This window comes from Oncorhynchus mykiss, chromosome 7 (assembly GCF_013265735.2).
Source record: "Oncorhynchus mykiss isolate Arlee chromosome 7, USDA_OmykA_1.1, whole genome shotgun sequence".
NCBI classification, from domain to species: domain Eukaryota; kingdom Metazoa; phylum Chordata; class Actinopteri; order Salmoniformes; family Salmonidae; genus Oncorhynchus; species Oncorhynchus mykiss.
This window is the reverse complement of record NC_048571.1, coordinates 50,778,282-50,802,390: the sequence shown is the minus strand read 5'-3', so window position 1 is coordinate 50,802,390 and position 24,109 is coordinate 50,778,282. Positions and strand designations below refer to the sequence as shown.

General features: G+C 45.7%; 1 protein-coding gene across 8 annotated transcripts in view; it reads right to left on the bottom strand.

The window, feature by feature from the left end:
* Positions 1-3,763: 3,763 nt before the first annotated feature.
* magi1b (membrane associated guanylate kinase, WW and PDZ domain containing 1b) overlaps positions 3,764-24,109 on the bottom strand; it is a 201,436-nt gene continuing 181,090 nt past the window's right edge. For 3 of the 8 annotated variants that reach the window (XM_036983448.1, XM_036983451.1, XM_036983453.1), the window contains 10 exons: positions 22,534-22,780; positions 19,973-20,064; positions 16,855-17,047; positions 15,600-15,902; positions 13,638-13,841; positions 11,000-11,093; positions 10,802-10,895; positions 10,036-10,179; positions 8,364-8,502; positions 3,764-5,542 (listed from right to left, as the gene is read on the bottom strand). In XM_036983448.1, the coding sequence (XP_036839343.1) occupies positions 4,434-5,542; positions 8,364-8,502; positions 10,036-10,179; positions 10,802-10,895; positions 11,000-11,093; positions 13,638-13,841; positions 15,600-15,902; positions 16,855-17,047; positions 19,973-20,064; positions 22,534-22,780 (2,619 nt within the window). In that variant the 3' untranslated portion in view covers positions 3,764-4,433. Of the gene's footprint in view, positions 5,543-6,759; positions 6,846-6,951; positions 8,503-10,035; positions 10,180-10,801; positions 10,896-10,999; positions 11,094-13,637; positions 13,842-15,599; positions 15,903-16,854; positions 17,048-19,972; positions 20,065-22,533; positions 22,781-24,109 lie in introns of those variants that run through there. The other 5 variants (XM_036983454.1, XM_036983452.1, XM_036983450.1 and 2 more) reach the window with 5 other exon arrangements.

The window sequence follows — 24,109 nt, the reverse complement described above, 5'->3', positions numbered from 1 at the left end:
CTATGCATAGACTGTTTCAAATTTCAACAGGGACAACTCTTTTCTCAAAGTTGCTGGGATGTCACGTGCATCACATTTATATCAGTACACTAGCAACATCCTAAGCATTACAAATGTTATTTTATATCAAAGTGTCACGTATCAAAATAGCAATTCATTTTCTCAACTAAATTCAGCTCTCTCATTGCCCCCCATACAAAAACTCATCACATGCTTTAAGCGGACAGATTTATGGCAAAATAAACCCTCTTGCTTTGCCTCTTCCTTTCTGCTATGGGAAGAATTGCTCCTTCACTGTTAATTGGAAGAATTGCTCATGTGCTGTAGGCATCCTTGTGTCTCTATTCATTTCAGCTGGCTAAAAAAACTCACATTGACCTCAGTGTGCTACCTGACATTACGAATCATTGTAATATATAGCTGGGAGAAATATTTGACATTTTGTTCATTGTAAAAAATTACATTAACACAGAAAATGATAAATTCGGAAACAAAACTGCATCAAAACCTGTATGTAGAATGAAATCGATTTAGATTTTATATCCATATTCATTAATGCATAGTGACTAACCTGTACTCCCGCACATGGACTCGATACCGGTACCACCTGTATACACAGTTGAAGTCGAAAGTTTACATACAACTTAGCCAAATACATTTAAACCCAGTTTTTCACAATTCCTGACATTTAACCCTAGTAAACAAATCCCTGTCTTAGGTCAGGTAGGATCACCACTTTATTTTAAGAATGTGAAATGTCAGAATAATAGTAGAGAGAATGATTTATTTCAGCTTTTATTTCTTTCATCACATTCCCAGTGGGTCAGAAGTTTACATACACTCAATTAGTATTTGGTAGCATTGCCTTTAAAATGTCTAACTTGGGTTAAACGTTTCAGGTAGCCTTCCACAAGCTTCCCACAATAAGTTGGGTGAATTTTGGCCCATTCCTCCTGACAGAGCTGGTGTAACGGAGTCAGGTTTGTAGGCCTCCTTGCTCGCGCACGCCTTTTCAGTTCTGCCCACAAATTTTCTATATGATTGAGGTCAGGGCATTGTGATGGCCACTCCAATACCTTGACTTTGTTGTCCTTAAGCCGTTTTGCCACAACTTTGGAAGCATGCTTGGGGTCATTGTCCATTTAGAAGACCCATTTGCAACCAAGACTTAACTTCCTGGCTGATGTCTTGAAATGTTGCATCAATATATCCACCTAATTTTCCTGCCTCATGATGCCATCTATTTTGTGAAGTGCATCAGTCCGTCCTGCAACAAAGCACCCCCACAACATGATGCTGCCACCTCCATGCTTCACTGTTGGGATGGTGTTCTTCGGCTTGCAAGCATCCCCCTTTTTCCTCCAAACATAATGATGGGCATTATGGCCAAACAGTTCTATTTTTGTTTCATCAGACCAGAGGATATTTCTCCAAAAAGTATGATCTTTGTCCCCATGTGCAGTTGCACACTGTAGTCTGGCTTTTTTTTGGCGGTTCTGGAGTAGTGGCTTCTTCCTTGCTGAGCAGCCTTTCAGGTTATGCCGATATAGGACTAGTTTTACTGTGGATATAGATACTTTTGTACCCGTTTCCTCCAGCATCTTCACACGGTTCTTAGCTGTTATTCTGGGATTGATTTGCATTTTTCGTACCAAAGTACGTTCATCTCTAGGAGACTGACCGCGTCTCCTTCTTGAGCGGTATGACGGCTGCGTGGTCCCATGGTGTTTGTACTTGCGTACTATTGTTTGTACAGATGAACGTGGTACCTTCAGGCGTTTGGAAATTGCTCCCATGAATGAACCAGACTTGTGGAGGTCTACCATTTTTTTTCTGAGTTCTTGGCTGATTTCTTTTGATTTTCCCATGATGTCAAGCAAAGAGGCACTGAGTTTGAAGGTAGGTCTTGAAATACATCCACAGGTACACTTCCAATTGACTCAAATTATGTCAATTAGCCTATCAGAAGCTTCTAAAGCCATGACATCATTTTCCAAGCTGTTTAAAGGCACATTCAACTTAGTGTATGTAATCTTCTGACCCACTGGAATTGTGACAAAGTTAATTAGAAGTGAAATAATCTGTCTGTAAACAATTGTTGGAAAAATTACTTGTGTCATGCACAAAGTAGATGTCCTAACCGACTTGCCAAAACGACAGTTTGTTAACAAGAAATTTGTAGAGTGGTTGAAAAACGAGTTTTAATGACTCCAACCTAAGTGTATGTAAACTTCCGACTTCAACTGTAGCCTCGTTCTTGTTAATGTATTGTGTTAATTTGTATTCTTTTTTGTTACTTTAGTTTATTTGGTAAATATTTTCTTAACACTTCTCGAACTGCGCGGTTGGTTAAGGGCTTGTAAGTAAGCATTTCACGGTAAGGTCTACACTTGTATTCGACGCATGTGACAAATTCAGTTTGATTTGCTAGGCCCCGTTTACCAAGATTTTATTTCCATTTTTGTATAAATGGGAAACAGTAAAGTACCATGTTTTGGTTGGTCGACTCATCATGTCACCATCAACCTAGACAGATCGTTATATTTGGCTTGACAAAAACATGAATTGAATCTTTAAACATTGATCAGTGGTGTTAACATGCAGTAAAGCCCTATTTACTAATGAGAGGAGACCTTCAGAAGCTGCAGGAACTTCACACACTGATGACATCGTTAATATTAGAGAATACTGTTGTCCGCACAGAGACATTCCACAACTCAACTTCAACAGTTGGACATTCTATCTGGAGCCCACCGGTGTGAATGTGTGTCCCAATAAACAGGTTTACAGGACTAGCTGGAGGCCTTTCATCACAAATTCACTACACACTCATTATAATATTTACGTAACCAAATCTCTAAGTGCCTTCAGGCTAAGCAGGCAATTGAATATCCTTAAATTTAAACAATGTTGTGAATATTATATGAACTCTAAATATCCAAATATGCACAAATTGGCAAAAAAGATTGTATTAATAGTGATTGATGACAGAGGCTGTGTGGGTGCAATTATCAGATTGAATACTGTCATGGTACATAGATATGCTTTTTAAGCATCAAAGTGACAATATTTTTTACAGGTTATTAAAAATAAGGTTTAAAGAAATCTTATAAGAAACTGGCATGTTCCTTAAATGTATCTTGCCATGTAGTTAAACAGACACAGATTAAGCCTAGTTATTAAAAAGTAAAAGGATAATTGACTGAAATTATTTGCAATTCAGCCAATATTCTAAGGCTTATCTAAGCACATCTTCAAAATAGACGTTTTCATTATGAGACAACTTTATGCACCAGGCCATGAACATGTTTTCAATCAGTTCTATCTATCTAACATCATTCCATCGTCTACCTGCCCGCCCTGAAGCTGACAGCTGATAGGTTCATTAAAGGAAAACCTCTGAGTGGCCTCTGTCTGCATCACATTCTGTCTGTGGTCTGGGAGTATGAGAACATGACCTTGGTGTCCCCATCCACTGGCTCCTGTCATCGTCTTGACATCTGAGGACACAGCTTTCTTCCTCTCTCATTTGAAGAACAGAGAGCAAAGAAGCACACTGGTTTATAAAACAGACAGATCCAAATTAACAACGCTTGACTTTGCTTTGACGTATTATATTATTACTCTACCATTTGGTCATCTCTTGGGATATCGGCCACATTACATATTGTCTTGAAGTAGTAATAAGACGCAAGACTCGCATCTAAATGTTCCACATTTCCACTGATTCATTCTAATACAATAATACCAAAAACAGAAGATATGTTTGATATATTATTTTAATTTTAACATCATCATCATCATCATAGTTCAACTTTATCCTCCCCTTCATTTGTTTAAAATGATCACCTCTGAATTTACACATACTGCACACTGTCCAAAAATATACAAACAAATGCAGGCTTGTGCTATAGTCTGGTCAAATGTCTAAAAACAGTGGCACTGGGGGAGAGAAAGAAAAGAGAAGACATTGAAACCGTAAAGACATGCACAGCATCTGTGTCAGTGGCACCAGTCACTGGGGCTGTGTAATGCCTACCTCCTTGGGCTCAGTGGAAAAGTACATACCACTTTCGGCTGAGAAAACACTCATCTCATATCAAACAAAGACAAAAGAAAAATACACTCATTAAAATAACTGTTAGGCACATCATTGTTTTTTTTCGGTTTTACATTTTCTGCAAAATTCTGATAAATATACAATGCTTAACCAACTAACGACCCCCCAAAAAATCCAACAAACAGAAAAAGTTGATAGGTTTTGGAATCACTGTCTAGTAGGAAAGCAGGAATGTCATATAATCAATACATTTGGTTCATCCAAGGTCCAGGTGTGTTCTGCTGTGTGAAGAGTAGAGCTGAGTGGTGAGGGGGAACTGTGTTGCTGTGGGGAGGTTGGAGGGAAGGCTGGTTGTGTTACAGCAGATGACCCATCAGATGCTCAGGTCTTTGGTGCCATCTTTATGGGCCTTCCGCTTGGGCTTCGGGAGAGCTTTGGAAGCACGGCTGGCATTAGACTTAAGTGTGCTGTAATACTCTTTCAGTCTGGGTGCTGCCTCTTCCTCCTCCTCCGGTTCTCTGAAGCTTCTGACAGGTGAAATGTCTTGGCCCAGGCTACGGGCTCTATGGTGGGGGTCTGGGGAGCGCGGCTCTCTCTCCACTCTCTCAGGCGAGCGGCCCCTTAGCAGTGAGCTGTACCTCTTGTAGGCGCTGTCTGACTCAGGGGTGTGGACCCTGGGAAGGATCTCCCCTCTCTGGCCACGGGCAGCAGCAGATAACAGGCTGTCTCCTCTGTAGTCACGCTCCAGGTTGGAGGCCGTCAGCAGAAGGCTGTCCTCCCCAAACAGGTGCTCCTCTCTGGACTCCCTCAGTCGCGTGACCTCCCTGTTGAGCTGGTCCAGGGCTGGGGGCTCCTGTAGGAGGCTCTCATCCAGGAAGGGGCTGGGCACAGGGCCAGGAGGCTTCCTCAGCACTGGTGCCTTCTCCCCGTTGGGCCTCTCTGGCTCTCTGTGTCGCTGTCTGTCTAGGGAGGGCTGCCGGTAGGGGTCTGAGGATTGGGTACGGCGGTAGCGGGTGGGGGAGTGGTGGTGTGAGCGGTGGGGGGAGCGGTAGGGGGACCGGTGGCCATAGGGGGACCGATTGCGGTGAGTGGACCTGTAGGGAGAGCGGTGGGTGTTGTGGTGCTCTTGGCTGTGTCTACTGTCTAGGGTGTTCTCTGCACTGCGGGCCCGGCTACGGCCCTTATTCGGGGAGTGGTGTCCTCGGTGGTGAGTGCCGTGGGTATCCCCGCCAGACCTCTGGCTCCTGTCAACTTTTTTCTTGGACTGCTTGGAGGCCCTTGTCTCCCCAGACGCCCCTCCCTGGCTCTTCTTTTCCGGGGATCGGTGTTTGGAATGGTGGTGGCCCTTCTTGTTCTTGCTCCGTGATGGTTTGTGAGGGACTGGTGCGTTCGTGTCCGATGGTGCGTTGTTGTAGGGCAGGGTGCTCACTTCCGAAGCGTTTTGTACCCCTGCGGCTGGGCCGGCACCGTCGATGCTGGGGTCTGGAATAGAACATGACATACAACACAGGTTTCTGGATGAAACACATTGCTCTCACAGACTCCCTGACTAGACTAGATCAACTAGTGTGACCAATAACCAGGCTGCTAACATTATTTGTAACACTGCCAATTCTAATGTTAATATCAGCAAACAAACACGGCTACATCAATTCTCCATTTGGATGCACAGCCACAGCTGATGGTGAGTTATTAGTATTGCTATGTATGAGCCAAAAGCAGCAACGTACTATACGAGGACTGGTGGAACAGTCCGGCTTAAATGAGCTGAAGGGGACCAACGGTTGGTTAAAATGCTGCGCGCTGCATGGTGTTGATGCTGATTGAGATAGTTTGACATCACTCGTTCATGCTCAGGCGATGCCTTCGATGTGAGATCAATATTTAATGCAGCTAACAAAACCAAGATGAGTTTTTGAATTGAGTAATGATGTAAATAATGTATGAGCGTGATTGGTTTCGGAACAACATTGTGGTTGTAAATTAGTTTCACAGATTGGACTCCATAAAGAATGCAGGGAGTTGGCTCAGCACCCTGGATAAAGGAGGTGTACGGAATGGTTTTAGGGACTAATCAAGGAGATAAGAGACTATTGATCGTCATTACATGACTGCAGTGCTATTGGTTCTTACCGGACTCTAACCACCTCACCCGATCTTTGAATAAACCACATGGAGGGTAATCAAAGTGTCACAAGACAGCTTCTAAAAGTCTTAGTAACTCTACTTGGATCTAGTTTTATCTCCAATGCTACGGTCATTAAAGGACTAAGCACAGATACTAACTAGACAACTAAATAGTAAATAGCTTGAAGAGAAGAGAGAAACAGCAGTAGAGGAGGGATTGATTGGTTGAGTAAATGTCTAGAAAATACAAAAAACTTGACCAATATCCCACAACCACTATCACCAAACCAACGTGACATGAATCTAACGGATGCGTTGGAGACGCCATGTCAGCAGTGAACACGCCATGCCCAGAGGTTGAATGAGAAAGGTGGGATGTATGAATCCATTCCTACTGGTCAGCATGACAACAGCGGCGGCGGTATTGGCAATGCATTCTGGGTGAATGGATTCTTATGCATGGAGAGCAGAGGCACGGTACGGGTGAGTTGAGGCCACAGCACACAGCGAGAGAGAGAGAGAAAGAGAGAGAGCGAGACCGGAGGAGAGAGATGGAGAGGACAGCTACAAACCATGGTCTGATTTTGGTAGGAACTAGGATCTCCCAGCTTGTCATTAGAGGATCTCATACATGCGGTGAGATGGGGAGCAACCATCTCTGAAGGAAGGAAGAGCCCAGCGAAACAAAAGGAAAGGTAGATAAAAAAAGAGACAAAGAGAAAGAGGCAAAGGGTTTAGATTACTAAAACATTAGGCAGAAGAAATCAGAATTATTGTCTGTTTATTTTTCAATGGAAAAGGTGTTTATTTGAACATTTAATCATTCAGAGAAAGAGACAGTCCAGGAAATAACCCCATCCTTGAGTGAAAAGTTCTGGAACCGAGCACACACACACCCACACACACACACACACGTGACACCAACCCCATAGTGACAGCGAGATGCACACACGACACAGTATATGAAGCCGTTTACATTGCCAACAGAAAATAAATGACAAAGAGTGGAAACTAAAAGTAGAAGAAAACAAGTATAATATACAACCTCACAGAGATGTCTTATTGGTGCAGGAAAGACAGCATATCCTCAGAGCAACAAAATATATGAATAAAAGGACAACATTTTCCAAAATCAAAAATGCTATAAGATGAATTGTGACTATCAATTAACAGATCACTACAATTAGAATGAAATATACCATAAATATTATGGAAAATTGACAAAAATAAAATAAACATTTGGATTTAAACTTCGACAACTTCATGCAGCAATATACTTTCGAGATGAACATGTGGGTTGATTCATGGCTCTGTACATGAACAGAAATACTTGTAAAAATGTTTCTTTTTTTTAGTTACAAAAATGTCTGTAGAGGTGGAGCTGAATTGAGTTGAATTGTCAGGAATGAGGAATGAGTCTCCAGAATCACAGTTTTCCAATGACAGTTACACAGTAGGTGAGAATAAATCCATGGATTTGTGAATATGTCAAACAAAGTAATGTGAATTTCCCGATGAAATGGTAGAAAGTATTAGAATGCTCTCATTTCAAGACAGTCTCGACTGAAGTCCTAAACTCAGTAGCTTACATTCACCTTCAATAAATACCATAAATATGTTCATTACGCCATATTAAAGCTTGGAGATGCAATCCAAACAGAGAGCATTTCCCAGTTTAACACGGGATGCAATAGATCAAGTTCTTTTTCTTTTTTTACACTAAAAATATACTTCAGCAAGGACTCAATAAACATACTGTATATCCACATTTAGAAACACTCATCTTTTTAGATTTTTTTTCTCTCCTCAAAGTTCTTTCATTGTTTTTCTTTCCATGTGACCCTCTTTTTCCCAAGGGGTTACATATACCACTATCATCCTTGGGGCGTCCCAGAAAGCCCTGCTCCCCAAGCCGAGCCCCGCTCAGTGACACACAGCAGAAGGTTAAAAGGTGACAGCGGTTGACCCAGACCCAAAGGGAGCAAAACCAGACACACCCAGTGGACAGTGAAAGTCAGTGGAAGGCCCAGAGCACAGCACAGGACATAGCAGGACAGGAGAGGAGACAGGCGTCCTCTCGTATACCTAACCCGCCCCTCCCCCACGGGGAGTGTGTGTGTGTGCGCTCAGGGGGTGAAGACGGGGGAAAAGGGAATGTTTTCGTAGATTGACCCACCATATTCAGGCACCGAGCCGTCGCCCCGTTTGAGGACTAGGCGGGCGCGGCGACCGCCGTTTTTAATCAGTTCGATGGCGCGGGCGTGCTTCATGCCCTTGGTGCTCTCACCGTTTATCTCCAAGATCTCATCTCCCACCTGAAGGAGAGAGGGAGACATTGGAGGAGGGCGAGGAGAAGAGTGGAAGGTAGTGGGGTGAGACATGGATGGGGACAGAGTGTTTAGGACAGAGGGGTGAGCATCGGGAGGAAAGGGACAAGGGGAGGAGGAGAGAAGGGCAGAGGGGGTGAACAGGGGAGGAAAGGGACAAGGGGAGGAGGAGAGAAGGGCAGAGGGGGTGAACATCGGGAGGAAAGGGACAAGGGGAGGAGGAGAGAAGGGCAGAGGGGGTGAACAGGGGAGGAAAGGGACAAGGGGAGGAGGAGAGAAGGGCAGAGGGGGTGAACAGGGGAGGCAAGGGACAAGGGGAGGAGGAGAGAAGGGCAGAGGGGGTGAACAGGGGAGGCAAGGGACAAGGGGAGGAGGAGAGAAGGGCAGAGGGGGTGAACAGGGGAGGAAAGGGACAAGGGGAGGAGGAGAGAAGGGCAGAGGGGGTGAACAGGGGAGGAAAGGGACAAGCGGAGGAGGAGAGAAGGGCAGAGGGGGTGAACAGGGGAGGAAAGGGACAAGGGGAGGAGGAGAGAAGGGTAGAGGGGGTGAACAGGGGAGGAAAGGGACAAGGGGAGGAGGAGAGAAGGGCAGAGGGGGTGAACAGGGGAGGAAAGGGACAAGGGGAGGAGGAGAGAAGGGTAGAGGGGGTGAACAGGGGAGGAAAGGGACAAGGGGAGGAGGAGAGAAGGGCAGAGGGGGTGAACAGGGGAGGAAAGGGACAAGGGGAGGAGGAGAGAAGGGCAGAGGGGGTGAACAGGGGAGGAAAGGGACAAGGGGAGGAGGAGAGAAGGGCAGAGGGGGTGAACAGGGGAGGAAAGGGACAAGGGGAGGAGGAGAGAAGGGCAGAGGGGGTGAACACGGGAGGAAAGGGACAAGGGGAGGAGGAGAGAAGGGCAGAGGGGGTGAACAGGGGAGGGAAAAAGGCAGGAGTTAACAAAACGTATGAAAAAGGCGACAGCGGGGAACATAAGAAGTGCCAGAGGGAGAAAGGTTAGAGTATAGTTAAAACGTAAAGAACAACTACTCTGACTGCTGTGAAGGCATACTTTCTATAAATCCACAATGGTACAAAAGGAAAATAAATTGTGTCAAAGAACTGTAGGTTTGCCTCATGCAGGCAGAGACAGAAAGAGGGAGAATGCTGTTCTAATTCTCTTTTCTTCCCTCTGCGCCTCAAGTTATCTGTCAGTGTTCTCTCCGTCGGGGGAATTCCACTTGTACAGAAATGGGTCTCCTACTGACACCTCTCTCCGCCTCACAGAACCTGGGCCTATTCATACCTCATCTAACAAGCCCTGCTCAGAACAGTGACACACACACCTCCCTGACAGATGCCCTTGCTAACATACAATGTTATTTACATACATCACATACTCACAAATAATAAAGGAAATCAATTAACCATGTAGGACTCAGCGGAATGGTAAACTTGTGTTTTCATTTTGTATTAGGTGTTCAGCATTACATGAGTGGAATAAATATGATGCATCAACTTTAGATTTCTATGGGGGTCATACATACCTTCATCTTGCCATTGCGTACAGCTGCTCCATCCTCGGCTAATCTCAGCACATACAGGTCCATGTTGTACTCATGACCTCCTCTCAGGCTGAACCCAAAACCTTTGTTCTCTCTCTCCAGGTCCACCGAGTAGAAGCCAGCATCCTGAGGAAAAAACACACACACATACACACGGCAATGTCAGACTGGTGATTCAGCGGTGGCTAGACTTGCCAGTGTGCGTCTGTCTTGCGGATGGCTCGTATTTCAGTGTGGGAACGAATGGCACCTTAAGGAAAGTCACACCTATTTGATCGGAGTTCGAGAGTGGTGGTGGGTGAAATGAATAATAGATGGATTGGACTATGGGGTGGTTTGAGGCAGGCAGAGAGGGCACACAGAGCCACAGACACTACAAGGGCACTGCCAAGGACACAGACTCAACACCCTCCCTCCCTGCTCTGTTCAGGAACTAATCAATATGATATCAGAATAAAGCATCTCCCTAGTGTGACAAACAATTAGAGGGAACACATTGCTGTAGGGCAGGGATCGTCAACTAGATTCAGCCACAGGCCGATTTTGTACTTGAGGGGATGGTCGGGGGGCTGGAACATGAGTATGAATAATTTGTAGACTGCAAATTGACCGCAAGGTGGTTAAAATCATGATTTCCTGGTGTTTTTACAGTCACATGTCGAATTAATAATAATAATAATACAAATTCGGCCTGCAGGCTTGCCAGTTGGAGACAGGTGGGCCTTGGCAACGCTGGACAGATCCTTACCTGGGCTGGAGGTTGTGTTGTTGGGGCAGGGGGAGGAGGGGCCTGGGGGGATTTGAACTCAAAAGAGGACTCCTGTTTTGGTTTGGTGTTGTTTCTGGAATGAGAAAGATGACAAAATATTGGTAAAACATCTTTGCTAATAGGCATACATGTATGTAGGACCTAATTGCTTAGCATGTATCACAGAATCCCTCGCACCTGGGCTCAGGTGTAGCCTGTTGTTGGGCTGTGTGAGTAGTTGTTATAGTGGCGATCTTCTCAGCGTTGGTCAGCAGTGATGCATTAGAGGACTCTGATGAGAGAGAGAGAGCGAGAGAGGGAGCGAGAAGGAGAGAGAAAGAGAGCAGGAGAGTCAGGGGCCCGAAGACTGAACCATGCAAAATACAAAAGGGAGAAAAATTTACCAAGAGCAGCTGCACTACCCTTCATAAGCCAACACTTCAGCTCCACAATAAGCATTGCGTTGCTTTGCCATCAGCGTTGTGTAAATGTGACGTTCTACCTGCTACACAGAGCGTGTAGTTTTGAGAGCGTCTTCATTCTATTTCCCTCTACTGTACAGTACCATATTCATTCATTATGCGTAAGTCCAATAGCTTTGGTCCAGTTTTTCACAAGTACTCATTAAATTGCAGCTAGTCGTTTTACTTAATGATCCTCTAATTACACAAGTTGCTTTTGTTTACATTGTGAACCTAGCTATTTAATGTAGCTAGCTAGCTAGCAGTAGTAGCTTCTTGACTTCATAAATCTTAGTGAAATAACCAGTTGTGTATAGTCGAGGCCATATGCAACCAAAATGAACTTTATTTCTCATTATTTCTATTCACAAGACAGAGCGAACGACCGCGACAGCCATCAAGAATTGAATCTCGCCGATTCTTGAGCATGGACGCTGCCATTGGAAGTGACGCAACCCGAGCGTAACACGGGCAGTGAAACAGCTTTCATTGATTTCAAAGGAAGCATTTCCTCAACGGCTGACGGTTGGCTGATGCCGGAACACTGATAGCTATAGAGTAGCAGGGCCATTACATTTTCTATATAGAATGTATTCAAACAGGGATATACGGAAGCCTGGACCGGAGGAAGTGCTATACTCATGGCTTTCATCTAATCACATGGCATCATTTGTGTAATCAATGACCCATGCTTGACCGTAACCCTTAAATAAACACATAATAACCGCACCACCTTCTCCTCATTCCAAACACCCCCCCCCTCCTCATTTGTTTCTAATAACTACCCCTAGACTAATCCCAGCCCCACCGGCTGTGCTCAACTCCAGTTTCATATATCCATCACTCCCACACTAGTCCTCTTGGATCCCATTGGCTTAACTCCAATCTAGGCCGGTGTCAACCAGGGGTTGGAAATATTTTTTCTTAGCTACAGAAGAATGGAATCACTTTTCAATGCTTGTTTAGGATACTATAGGCCTAGTTATCAAGTTTAACATTGGATTTATTAACTACAAAAAAAGGTCAAATGTGTTTTTAATTCTGATGCTGCTCTGCACACACAAGCATGTTCACTTACTAGCTCAAGCTTGTTAGTTAGCTAGCTCAAAGAATACTCAAAGTTCCTTCATGGAAGCCGCTCCTATGTAGAACTCTGTGGATCTAATTCAGATAATCCATGTCATAACAAGATGCCCAGCGATTGATTTCTGCTCCTCAACCCTCTCTCGCTCTCTCCCCGGCCTTACAATTTCAGTCATATCTTGTGCCATAGGCTACACTTGTCTGTCCATTACTCATGTAAACAACTAGCTTACCTGATCTATCCACACTGATTGGTAAAGTAATTTAATGAGCTCAGTGTAAACTGTTGATATCACAGGATAAAAAAGGAACGATGTAAACCAGTACTTTTTTGGGGTTGAACTGGTTCAGAACTTTATTTTCCTGGTCAGAACAGTGGAACAGAACAACAAAATATGTGGTTCGGTTCAGAAAGAAACGATTGATAAATCATTTTGGTTCCAACCCCTGGTGTCAACTGCCTGCAGCCGAGGTTCCATCCTCACACACTCCCTCCCTCTCTTTTCCTCCCTCAATCTCTGCATCTCTCATCCCGTACTCCTTCTCTCCCACTTTCCTCTTTCCATTGTGCTTTCCCTTCAGCTCCCCACCCCCTTCCCATACTTTCTCACTTTCTCAAAACAATTGTGGCTCAGTATCATCATGTCTCTTCAGAAAAAGGCTTTCATCTGTAAAAACAGCCCAAACAGCAGCAACATGGACAATTTCGCCAACATGCAGGTTGACAAAGACTAGTGTTTACACTGGCGTTCTCCCTGCATCTCTCACTTAATCAAACAGCATGCCAGGGTGATCTGTCAGTGCAGTGTAACAAGAGCTCTTAGCCCCAAGTAAGACGCAAACGCACACACCGTTACAGCCTCTGACAGCTGAATTACTCTAGAATGTTTCAGGAGAATGTGAAATGCACGACTGCACTAGATAGTTCCCTCCCATCCAAGAGAAGCAGCTCTGTCAACATCGCGGGGGTGATCAACTAGAACACTGGAAATGTAATACGCTGTGACGGTGATGTACTGAGATAGGCTTTCTTCTAGCAAAAGGTGTATACTGTACATTAACTGATGCAATGCACAAATATTCCTATGACGCAGGTTGATCCCAGCTGCTGAAATCTACAGTCTTAGGTCTAGATCTTCCCAACCCTGTTCCTGGAGAGCTACTGTAACCCTCCTGTAGATTGTCACCCCAACCCCAATTATAACCAACCAGCTAATTAGTACAACTAGTTGTTCTAGATTAGGGTTGAAAAGAAAACATACAGGCTCTCCAGAAACAGGGTTCTGTCTTACCGTCTCCGGGAATGATCCTTAGCGTGACCGTGTTCCCGGCCTCCTTGATCAGGTTGACGATGTCCGAGTGGGACTTGTTGGTGATGGAGCAGCCGTTGACGGCCAGGATACGGTCTCCCACCTTCAGCTTCCCACAGCGGTCCGCAGGGCTCCCCTCAATAATACGACCTATTTTGTGGGGCATGGCCACACATGCATTTCCAGCTTTTTGCGTTTGTGTGATTCATAGTGTGTGTGATGTGACATTGTTGGTGGTGGGGGTATTGTTTGAAAAGAGAGAGAGAGAGAGAGAGAGAGAGAGAGAGAGAGAGAGAGAGAGAGAGAGAATAAGAAGAAATAGGGACAGAGGAAGAAGAGGAGAAGAGAGAGAAAGGAAGACAGAAGGTTAAGGGTTAATTCACCAAAGCCACGAGGCCAAGTGCCAACAGACTGTGCCTGAATCTGCCCGTGAGAAGTGGAAAGCATTGGTCAAGTGAGAGGGAATGTTGAATGAAAAATGCCTTTACATAGTCTATATGTACTGCATTCAAATGAATTAGGACTCCATACTAAATACTCAAGGTGTCACTGACCATCTCTCTCTGTCAACAGTATGTACTAGTGCTGCTCCAAAGGACACGGTCTTCTATTTGCATTAGTGAATCTCTCCTGACATCCCTTGTACAGCTGAAACCTAATAATGAGGAAACTATGTCAACCTTCAGCTCTGATGAGACAGACACCTGCAGCTGCAGCCTAGATTACAAACGTACAGACAACACAGACAACTTCTCTGCCAAGGGCCCTCGGGTCTTCTCCTACCCACAATCCTCAGCGGCACAAAGGCTTCTACCCTACTAGAGAATGCCTCTCGATCATTACAGAGAAATATAACACATATCTCCATCTCCATCTCTCTTCCTCTTCTTCATTCATGGAACTACAAAGACTAAATCAAGTCTGTTTCCTCCCTCTGCTGTCAGCAACTCCAGTCAAGAACAAATCTGTGGAGCTGAACTCATTGAGTTCTGAACAAACTAGAAGCTTTGTTGGTTTCACCGCAGAAGGATCTGTTGGTTTAACGAGAGGATGGATAGATATATCGGTGTCAGAGTAATTGGGATCCATACAGATCAAATGTAATGTCTCTACACTATTGATCAATAACCAATGTGCTCCTCTTTGATATGAAGCCTGGAAGATAAACAAAATGGTACAAACTTGCCAACGCCTTCCACTTCAGTACATGAAGATGTGCTTTGCCTGATCGTTTGACGCCCAGCGAGAGTTACGTTAAGCAGTGTTTCAGCACACCCAACACAGAGAGACACCCTGGGGACTGGTCAGGTAGGTACGGAGCGTGGCAGCGAGATCTCTCTGTTGCAGTTACAGGCAGAATACACACCACAGCAAAAGACACCAGAGCAGACAACGGGGCATGCTGAGGGACAAGCAGAGCGGGAGGACAGTGGGAGAGGGTCTATCCATCTACAAATGATCCCACTTACAATATCACAACACTCTTCCCCTTATTAACTAATCATTAGAACTGCTGCAATCAGCTCATCGGAGCCATTTAAGTAAGAGCATCTGAATTATACAGGATATTATGCAACATGCTCTTACTTGTGATCAATTATGAAAGACAGTATAAATATTCCAGTTCTTTGGGCTGGGTTTCAGTGTCTCTGCTTGACAAAATGAAAGACAATAGAAGAGGAACACCACTCGCTAGAAGATGGAAGAATGAGGATGAAAGCTATTCACCAGAAATATGGGCTATTAACAAACTCATTTGCATAGAAGTAGAGGGACAGTTCCCAGTAGTCAAAGAGTGATTAGTTACAAAAAAGATATGTTCTACTGTATATTGAGAGGAACCTTGTGTGTGTGTGTGTGTGTGTGTGTGTGTGTATACAGTACATGCATATGTGCTACTGTACCTATATTTAAGTACAGAAAGTTAGAGAAGACGGATGTTACCAAAGGTGGTGCCAGACTCGGGTCGGGACACAGAAGAGACAATCACAAATCCGAAGCCCTCGTTCTCCCCGCGGCGGATCTCCACATCGTAGGGCTGCAGGGCAGTGTTGACCACGGTGCTACCCGAGCCCCCACCACCCCCACTGCCGATGCCACTGGTGGAGCCACTGCCGGAGCTGACTGTGTTGAGGGAGTTCTGGCTGCCCTGGGGGGTCCGCTTCTCCTCTGTCAGGGAGGGAGCCTGTGTGCTGCTGTGGTGGGACGAGGCTGGGGACGGGGGCACCTCGCCCTCCCCTTTAGACCCTGAGGAGGAATTGACACAGGTACTTTACAGCAATAGCACACAGCTCATAACACTAAATAAAATATTTGGCTAATCAACATTGACACCGGTGCTCCTCTCTACCCACTCAGCCTGGCGTAATGATCACACTGGTAGCAGGAAGCAGGTCTACAGGGAGCATGCTGCTCTAACAGCCACACTTTCATCTATTCCTCCCAAAAACATCTAAAGATATGGATTGCATCACAACGGAAGGTTTCCTGGCATTGAGGCTTCATCCCTCTGACAACCATCATGCTCTCGGTCTGCACCCTCTCATCAGTGGCTGGCAGGCAGGCTGGAGCGTGGCGGGAGCGGGGGAAGGTTGGGACCCTCTTCATCACGTTTAAGGAACTTTATTTATCCTGCTGAAGGGCAGAGCCAGGCTGAGCGCGTTCAGGGCCTCTGATAAATGTTTCCCCACACAGCCATGGACTTTTGAAGAGCAGCGGGGCGACCCTTCAAATAGCAGCCCTGTCCTCGGGCCCTTCACTGCTCTGATGGAAAAGAAAACATGGAGCCTGGAGCAGTGGATTGCTCTGATGTTTCTGCATAGACTGCTGTTGATTGTACTACTGCATAGACTGCTGCTCAGACTGCTGCTCATCTGCTATATTTGAAATAGGAACATTCTGAGACAGATTATCGAATTCTGTTCTACATAAGATTCTACCATGATCATTAAGCAATGTGCAGAGAAGACAGAATTACCGGTAAAATGACTGGCAGACAACCTATCAAATTACAGTGTCTGATTAAAGCCAACACTGCTACCACAGATTTCTCTCCATCTCTTGCTGTTGAAAGACAAGGTCACACAAATAACTTCTGATGCTCATTTCATGTAGCTGTTATTTGAATGCGTTCACTCTGGATAAGAGTATCTAAGTTAAACTTAGTGTCCATGTTTAACTAGCTGCTGTGTTCCCTTACCGCCGTAGCCGGTCTTCCGTCGCACGGTGAGGTTGACGTGGCCCTGCTTGGCGGCCTGCTGCATCAGCTGTACCACCAGCTGGTGAGACTTCCCCACCACCGCCGTGCCATCCACACAGATGAGCTCATCCCCCGAACGCAGGCGCCCGTCCTCATCCGCCGCCCCGTACTTCACTATGTGCCCTATGTAGATCTGGGGAGAGGGAGAGGAGAGGGGAGGAGAGGGGGAGGGGGAGGATAGAGGGAGGATAGGGGGAGGAGGGGGGAGGATAGGGGGAGGAGAGGGGGAGGAGAGGGGAGGGGAGGGGGAGGATAGGGGGAGGATAGGGGAGGATAGGGGGAGGATGAGGAGAGGGGAGGGGGAGGGGAGGGGGAGGATAGGGGGAGGATAGGGGAGGATAGGGGGAGGATAGGGGGAGGAGAGGGGGAGGATAGGGGAGGATAGGGGGAGGATAGGGGGAGGATAGGGGGAGGAGAGGGGAGGATAGGGGAGGATAGGGGGAGGATAGGGGGAGGAGAGGGGGAGGATAGGGGAGGATAGGGGGAGGATAGGGGGAGGAGAGGGGGAGGAGAGGGGAGGGGGAGGGGAGGGGGAGGATAGGGGAGGATAGGGGGAGGAGAGGGGAGGGGGAGGGGAGGGGGAGGATAGGGGGAGGATAGGGGGAGGAAAAGAGGCGGCGGGAGGAGGGGAGAAAATGAAAGAAAAGGAGTGGACAGAAGAGGTTGGAGGACAGAAGAGGTTGGAGGACAGAAGAGGTTGGAGGACAGAAGAGGTTGGAGGACAGAAGAGGTTGGAGGACAGAAGAGGTTGGAGGACAGAAGAGGTTGGAGGACAGAAGAGGTTGGAGGACAGAAGAGGTTGGAGGACAGAAGAGGTTGGAGGACAGAAGAGGTTGTTGATCAATCAACAGCACGCCGTGACAGAACATCAGCATGAGATAAAGTTTGTTGAAGAATATTCTACCTCTTAGGTAAGATCATTTTAGAACACTTTCCGGCAGCACTAACACCCCGGGTCCAGCTAGAAAGCTGGCTAGTACGTCTCCTCTTCTCTTTCGCCGCTTGGCTGCACACAGCCTGGTCTAAATCTCTTGTGTGTCATTATTTTCCTTCTTCAAAAGCTGTACAGACCAGCTCACAAGAACAAACAACTTGGCCTCTTTAAAAGGGGAATAAAGTGTCGGGGATAGATATTCTTCTCTCTGATTGAGGCTGCAGCAAGGAGATGAAAGAGCAAGTGGAGCAACAGAACCGAGCTGAGACCTCAACCACCACCACACGCAGACTGACACTGCTGCTGTAGTTGATTCATCTGGCTCCAACAGAGGAGTTTACAACCATCAATTAAACAGTCAAATATGGCACACAAAGACGCTAAAAATATATACAACTCTATACTAAATATTTGTAATAACAAACTGAGAAGTCTCATAATAAATGTCCAAGACTAATAACTGGGTATTTAGAATCTGTTGAAAGGTGTATTATTTTTCAACTGAATTTAAAATACCTATTGAGAGAGTATAGATATACAGTACATTCGGAAAGTGTTCAGAGCACTTCCCATTTTCCACATTTTGTTACGTTACAGCCTTATTCTGAAATGGATTACATTATTTTTCCCCCTCATCAATCTACTCACAATACTCCCAAGATGAAAAAGCGAAAACAGGTTTTTAGAAATGTTTGCAAAATTATATATATATTTAAAAAAATAAACTTTACACAAGTATTTAGACCCTTTGTTATGACACCCGAAATTGAGCTCAGGTGCCTCCTGTTTATTTTGATCATCCTTGAGGTGTTTCTACAACTTGACTGGAGTCCACCTGTGTTAAATTCAATTGATTGGACATGATTTGGAAAAGCACACACCTGTCTATATAAGGTCCCACAGTTGACAGTGCATGTCAGAACAAAAACCAAGCCACGAGGTCGAAGGAACTGTCTGTAGAGCTTCGAGGCACAGATCTCAGGAAGTGTACTAAAAATTTTATTCAGCATTGAAAGTCCCCAAGAACACAGTGGCCTCCATCATTCTTAAATGGAAGAAGTTTGGAAAAACCAAGACTCTTCCTAGAGCTGGCCGCCCGGCCAAACTGAGCAATCGGGGGAGAAGGGTCTTGGTCAGGGAGTTGACAAAGAACCCGATGGTCACTCTGAAAGAACTTCAGAGTTCCTCTGTGGAGATAGTAGAACCTTCCAGAATGACAACCATCTCTGCAACACTCCACCAATCAGGCCTTTATGGTAGAGTGGCCAGACGGAAGCCACTCCTCAGTAAAAGGCACATGACAGCCCGCTTGGAGTTTGCCAAAGGGCACCTAAAGACTCTCAGACCATGAGAAACAAGATTCTCTGGTCTGATGAAACCAAGGTTGCTCTTTGGCCTGAATGCCAAACGTTACGTCTGGAGGAAACCTGACATCATCCCTACGGTGAAGCATGGTGGTGGCAGCATTATGTTTTTCAGCGTCATGGACTGGGAGTCTAGTTAGGATCAAGGGAAAGATGAACGGAGCAAAGTACAGAGAGATCCTTGATGAAATCCTGCTCCAGAGTGCTCAGGACCTCCGACTGGGGTGAAGGTTCCCCTTCCAACAGGACAATTACCCTAAGCACACAGCCAAGACAATGCAGGAGTGGCTTCGGTACAAGTCTCTGAATGTCCTTGAGTGGCCCTGCCAGAGCCCAGACTTGAACCCGATCGAACATCTCTGGAGAGACCTGAAAATAGCTGTGCAGCATCGCTCCCCAGCCAACCTGACAGAGCTTGAGAGGATCTGCAGAGAAGAATGGGAGAAGCTCCCCAAATATAGATGTGTCCAAACTTGTAGCGTCTTACCTAAGAACTGAGTAAAGGGTCTGAATACTCATCTAAATGTGATATTTCAGTTTTTTTATATATAATTTGCAAAAATGTATGAAAACCTGTTTTTGCTTTGTCATTATGGGGTATTGTATGTAGACTGATGAGGGGGAAAAAACAATTTAATCCATTTTAGAACAAGGCTGTAACGTAACAAAATGTGAAGAAAGTAAAGGAGTATTGAATACTTTCAGAATGCAGCGTATGCAGAGCAGTGATGTTAGTGTGTGGTTGAATTCTCCAACTCACCGGCTCTCCTGGCTCGTTCCCTCCCAGGATCCGGAACCCGTAGCCCGTGTCCTTTCTCCACAGGAAGATGTCCTGCTCCTGGAAGTCAGGCACTGCAACCAGAGAACCATCCATCAGCATCAATCACTACATCCTGGATCATTACATCACAACCCACACTTTGTAACCCCTCCTCCCCCTTTTCCTTTCAGAGGAGAACAGAGGCAGAGGACTGGAGGAGATGGAGGGAGGGAGCTGATGATGTAATTCATGGCTTTAATGAGCACATAGCACACCAGCAGTTCCTTCTGAATCAGGCCAGTGGTCCATGCCTCACTCAGCCTCTCTACTCTACTGCACTGTTACGGTAGCCTCTACACAACACCACTGCCTCACTCAGCCTCTCTACTCTACTGCACTGTTACGGTAGCCTCTACACCGCACCACTGCCTCACTACTCTACTGCACTGTTACGGTAGCCTCTACACCACACCACTGCCTCACTCAGCCTCTCTACTCTACTGCACTGTTACGGTAGCCTCTACACCACACCACTGCCTCACTCAGCCTCTCTACTCTACTGCACTGTTACGGTAGCCTCTACACCACACCACTGCCTCACTCAGCCTCTCTACTCTACTGCACTGTTACGGTAGCCTCTACACCACACCACTGCCTCATTCAGCCTTTTCCTCTATAGCCTGAGGAATGTGTAAATATCTAATAACTTCCCATCAAAAGAAAATGATCTATTCCCAAAATACCTTCAAATCACCATTCAAAGCAAGAGAGGAGACGGCTGTGAAATTCCCCTAAGTACCTAACTTTATCAAACTTCCATATTTAGGATCTCTTTGAATACTATCCTTTCAGATGTCTTTCAAGACAAAATCCTTCTTCACTTTGTAGGTAGGTGACAGGAAGTCTCTCCCTAGCACTCAGCCAGGTCACCAGTATGCCAGCCTGGTGCTGTATTACTGAGAAGGGCCTCAGCAGTGCTGCTCCTCAGGCTCAGTCAGGAAGCCCCTAGCCGAGGAGATCTGAGCAGGAGGGAAGAGGAAGAGGGTGGCAGTACTGGAGCTAGCTGTCAGGGAGGTACTAAGCTGCTACATAGCGGTGCACTGCAGCGACTGACAGCTCATGGGTCACGTAGCACTGGAGGTGGGCAGACCACCGAAAAACACGGTTCCAAGCAACAACCTGAAGCTGTCTGTGTGTGTGTCCATGCGTTCAGCCCCCCCATGGGATACAACATGTAACTATACAGACCTCCACAGCTAAAGCCACTAAGAGCCAGCAGGAGAGAGGGAGAAGGGCAAGAGGCCAGCTTGGCTGAAATCGGTTCCAGAGTCATCAGAAGAGCTCACAGTGTAGAGCTAGCCCTCTTTCTACCACACTGGGAATCAGGGTATGGCTGAGATGGGCATGGCACAGGCTAACCGTCTCAATCTTCTCATTCACAAGGGCCCCAGCCAGGCCCTTGGCAGCTTATCAGATCAATACAGCAGCTCAACTTCTAAACCACTGGCTAGGAACAGATCCATACTAAACAAAGATTATTCAATCTGCCCAGCTCAGACTGACTCTGGAGAACAAGCAGATTAACTTCCCATCTCCTCTTCCTGATCTGAAGAAAGAGTGGCTAGTATCCACTATCCAGCTAGCACCACCAAAATGGCATCTGAGCAAACATCAAGCATGGGCAGACTTCAAAACTTATCCAACCTGCATTGCTCAGGTTTGGAAAATTGTGGTCATCAAATGGTGCGTTTACAGCCTCAGCTCTCCCAGGCTTTGATTTCAGAATCTATCAGGTAAACATGTCATCACAACGTTAATGAAGTCCTATTTCCTCAGGACAGGGATGTACAAGTGCTGAATAAAGCTGAGTTGACATAACAATCCCCTATTCTTCTTCCTTGTTTCTTTAGAATTCTAGAATTGCTCTCCCCTATCCTCTCTCACTTGAGGAGATAGCCAACTTTGTCGGTACCGTACCCAGTTCCTCTCCCTTTAGGGCCTCTAAATAATGAAACCTTGATGAAAGCAGGAGCACCAGAGAAATGATTAGACCTTGAACACTCTGGACCCTCCAATACTCAAGAGGGCGACTGACAGCGGTTGAGAGATATTCCTGTTAATTGGGGAGACTTGCACCCGTTAGCCTCACCAGACTACCAGGGAAATATTGGAGCCGCCTCCACCACCGCAAATGATATCCACATTTCTCTGGAGCTGTGTTCTAAAGAGTAGCGTAGAGGTAAACATGGCACAGTCCGTTCCAGAGAGCACACTATTTACTGATAATAACACACTTGGTCAAGGTTAAACGGATCAGGAGTGTGATTAGCATCACCAACTCTCCTTAGAGGCTGTTGTTATCACTCTTCCTCTAACTGCCACAATGCTCTTCAAACAGTCCACACCCCTAACCCACCAAGTTAACACCCACTCTAGGTCAATATACAAAAGACGACAGGATACTATTAGACAATATGTCTTGGGTCACCAGCCCCGGACTGCAATACCAACCCGACAGGACAGAGGGCGCACCCGAGCCAACACCAAAAGTAAATACTTACGCCTACTTTCATACATGCTCCTGGACTGGGCCCAGATCTTGAAGGGGTCCGGTTTCCTCTGGATGGTTCCGTCTGCCTGAGCGTCCTGGGGAGGCAGGCCGGGCAGGGGCTGGGAGGGGGGTGGGGGGGCGGCGCTCTCGCTGAATGGGGTGGCCAGGGATGGGTGCACAGGGGAGTCAGTGTGGGTACTCCGGTGGCTGGACACACTGTGCACAGGACTGTTCTGACTGTCCTTCCTCGCTAACTGCTGCATGAGGAAGAGGGAATAGAAGGAGTAAGACAGGGAGAGAAAGGTGGAGGGGGAGAAGAAGGGTGGTCAGAAAGAGAGATATAGCATAAGAAGGAGGGATAGAAAGAGTAGGAGAGAGTGGTAAAGATAAATAAGTACGCATTACAGAAGTCAGTCGAAATACATACGTTTTAATCAAGGCCAGTGATGTCAACCAGAAACACATTCTCTAACAATACCCAAGGCATAATCAAGCAGATTTGTTCATGAGATTTATTTTTGGGAAAGTGAAGAATTCAGTCAAAAATCCTAACAGAAAAAAAACTGAGCTCGTCAGACTAGAGTATAGTCTATTCCTTTTGTTCAACACAGAGCTGAATACATTAATGGCAGACCCTATCCCCCAATGCACGAGGAGACATTCAGAGACATACAGTAACAGCGAGAAGGGTGTTTAACTGAAGAGCGATGTAATATCATTTCAGCAAGCCATGACACCCACAATCTCAGATTGTTCTGAATTTGTTCCTGTAGTTAAAAACAGGTAAGATTGGCATTCCTGAAAGATTATTTTGTTGAAATGTAATTTGATTTTGGAGAACTAAGCTAATTGATTGAACCCAAATTGATAGGATTCAGATAATATTCAATAAATAATGTACCCAACATCCAATTTGGATCACTGCTGAAAGGTGTGGTTTGGATCACTGCTTCTTCATACTATGTGAATCTGGTGATGTCTTTTTCCCCAAAGGTCATTGAAATTGCTTGCATTATTTACCATAAAGAAGTGTGGAAGTAACATATTTGACCACTAGATGCCACTGTTCTTGCTATATCGCAACATTATTTTATCCATTTTGCTGGGCTCTTAAATGTTTACGAAATAGGTAATTTCCTGTGCAACTTTGGGTAGAAAATTCAAGCCAGTCCTCCATGTCTGTGCTTGCTTATTGATGCACTTGTTTTAAATTGTGCAGGGCTCATTTGTAAAAGAGTCTTTAGTCTCAATATGACTTCCCTTTCAAAATAAAAGTCAATAAAAAGCCAATTCAGTTTGTCCTTCTCTTAGCAACCCAATGCAACCCAACCCAACTCTCCTTGAACAGTCCAATAAGTAGCAGCTCTCAGAGGGCTAACCATATGGTGCAATTCGCATATGAAGACTTTTCCTACAAGCCCAAAACATTGATGCAGAAATGGGCTCGTGACTGAAATGTTGTAACGATACACAAAGGGGTTGTTTCTTGGACACAGATTAAGCGTAAAAACAAACTGAATTTGTTCTTACGCAGACTTAATTGCTTTAATGGAGGATTTGAATTGTGAAGGTGACCACACAATGTA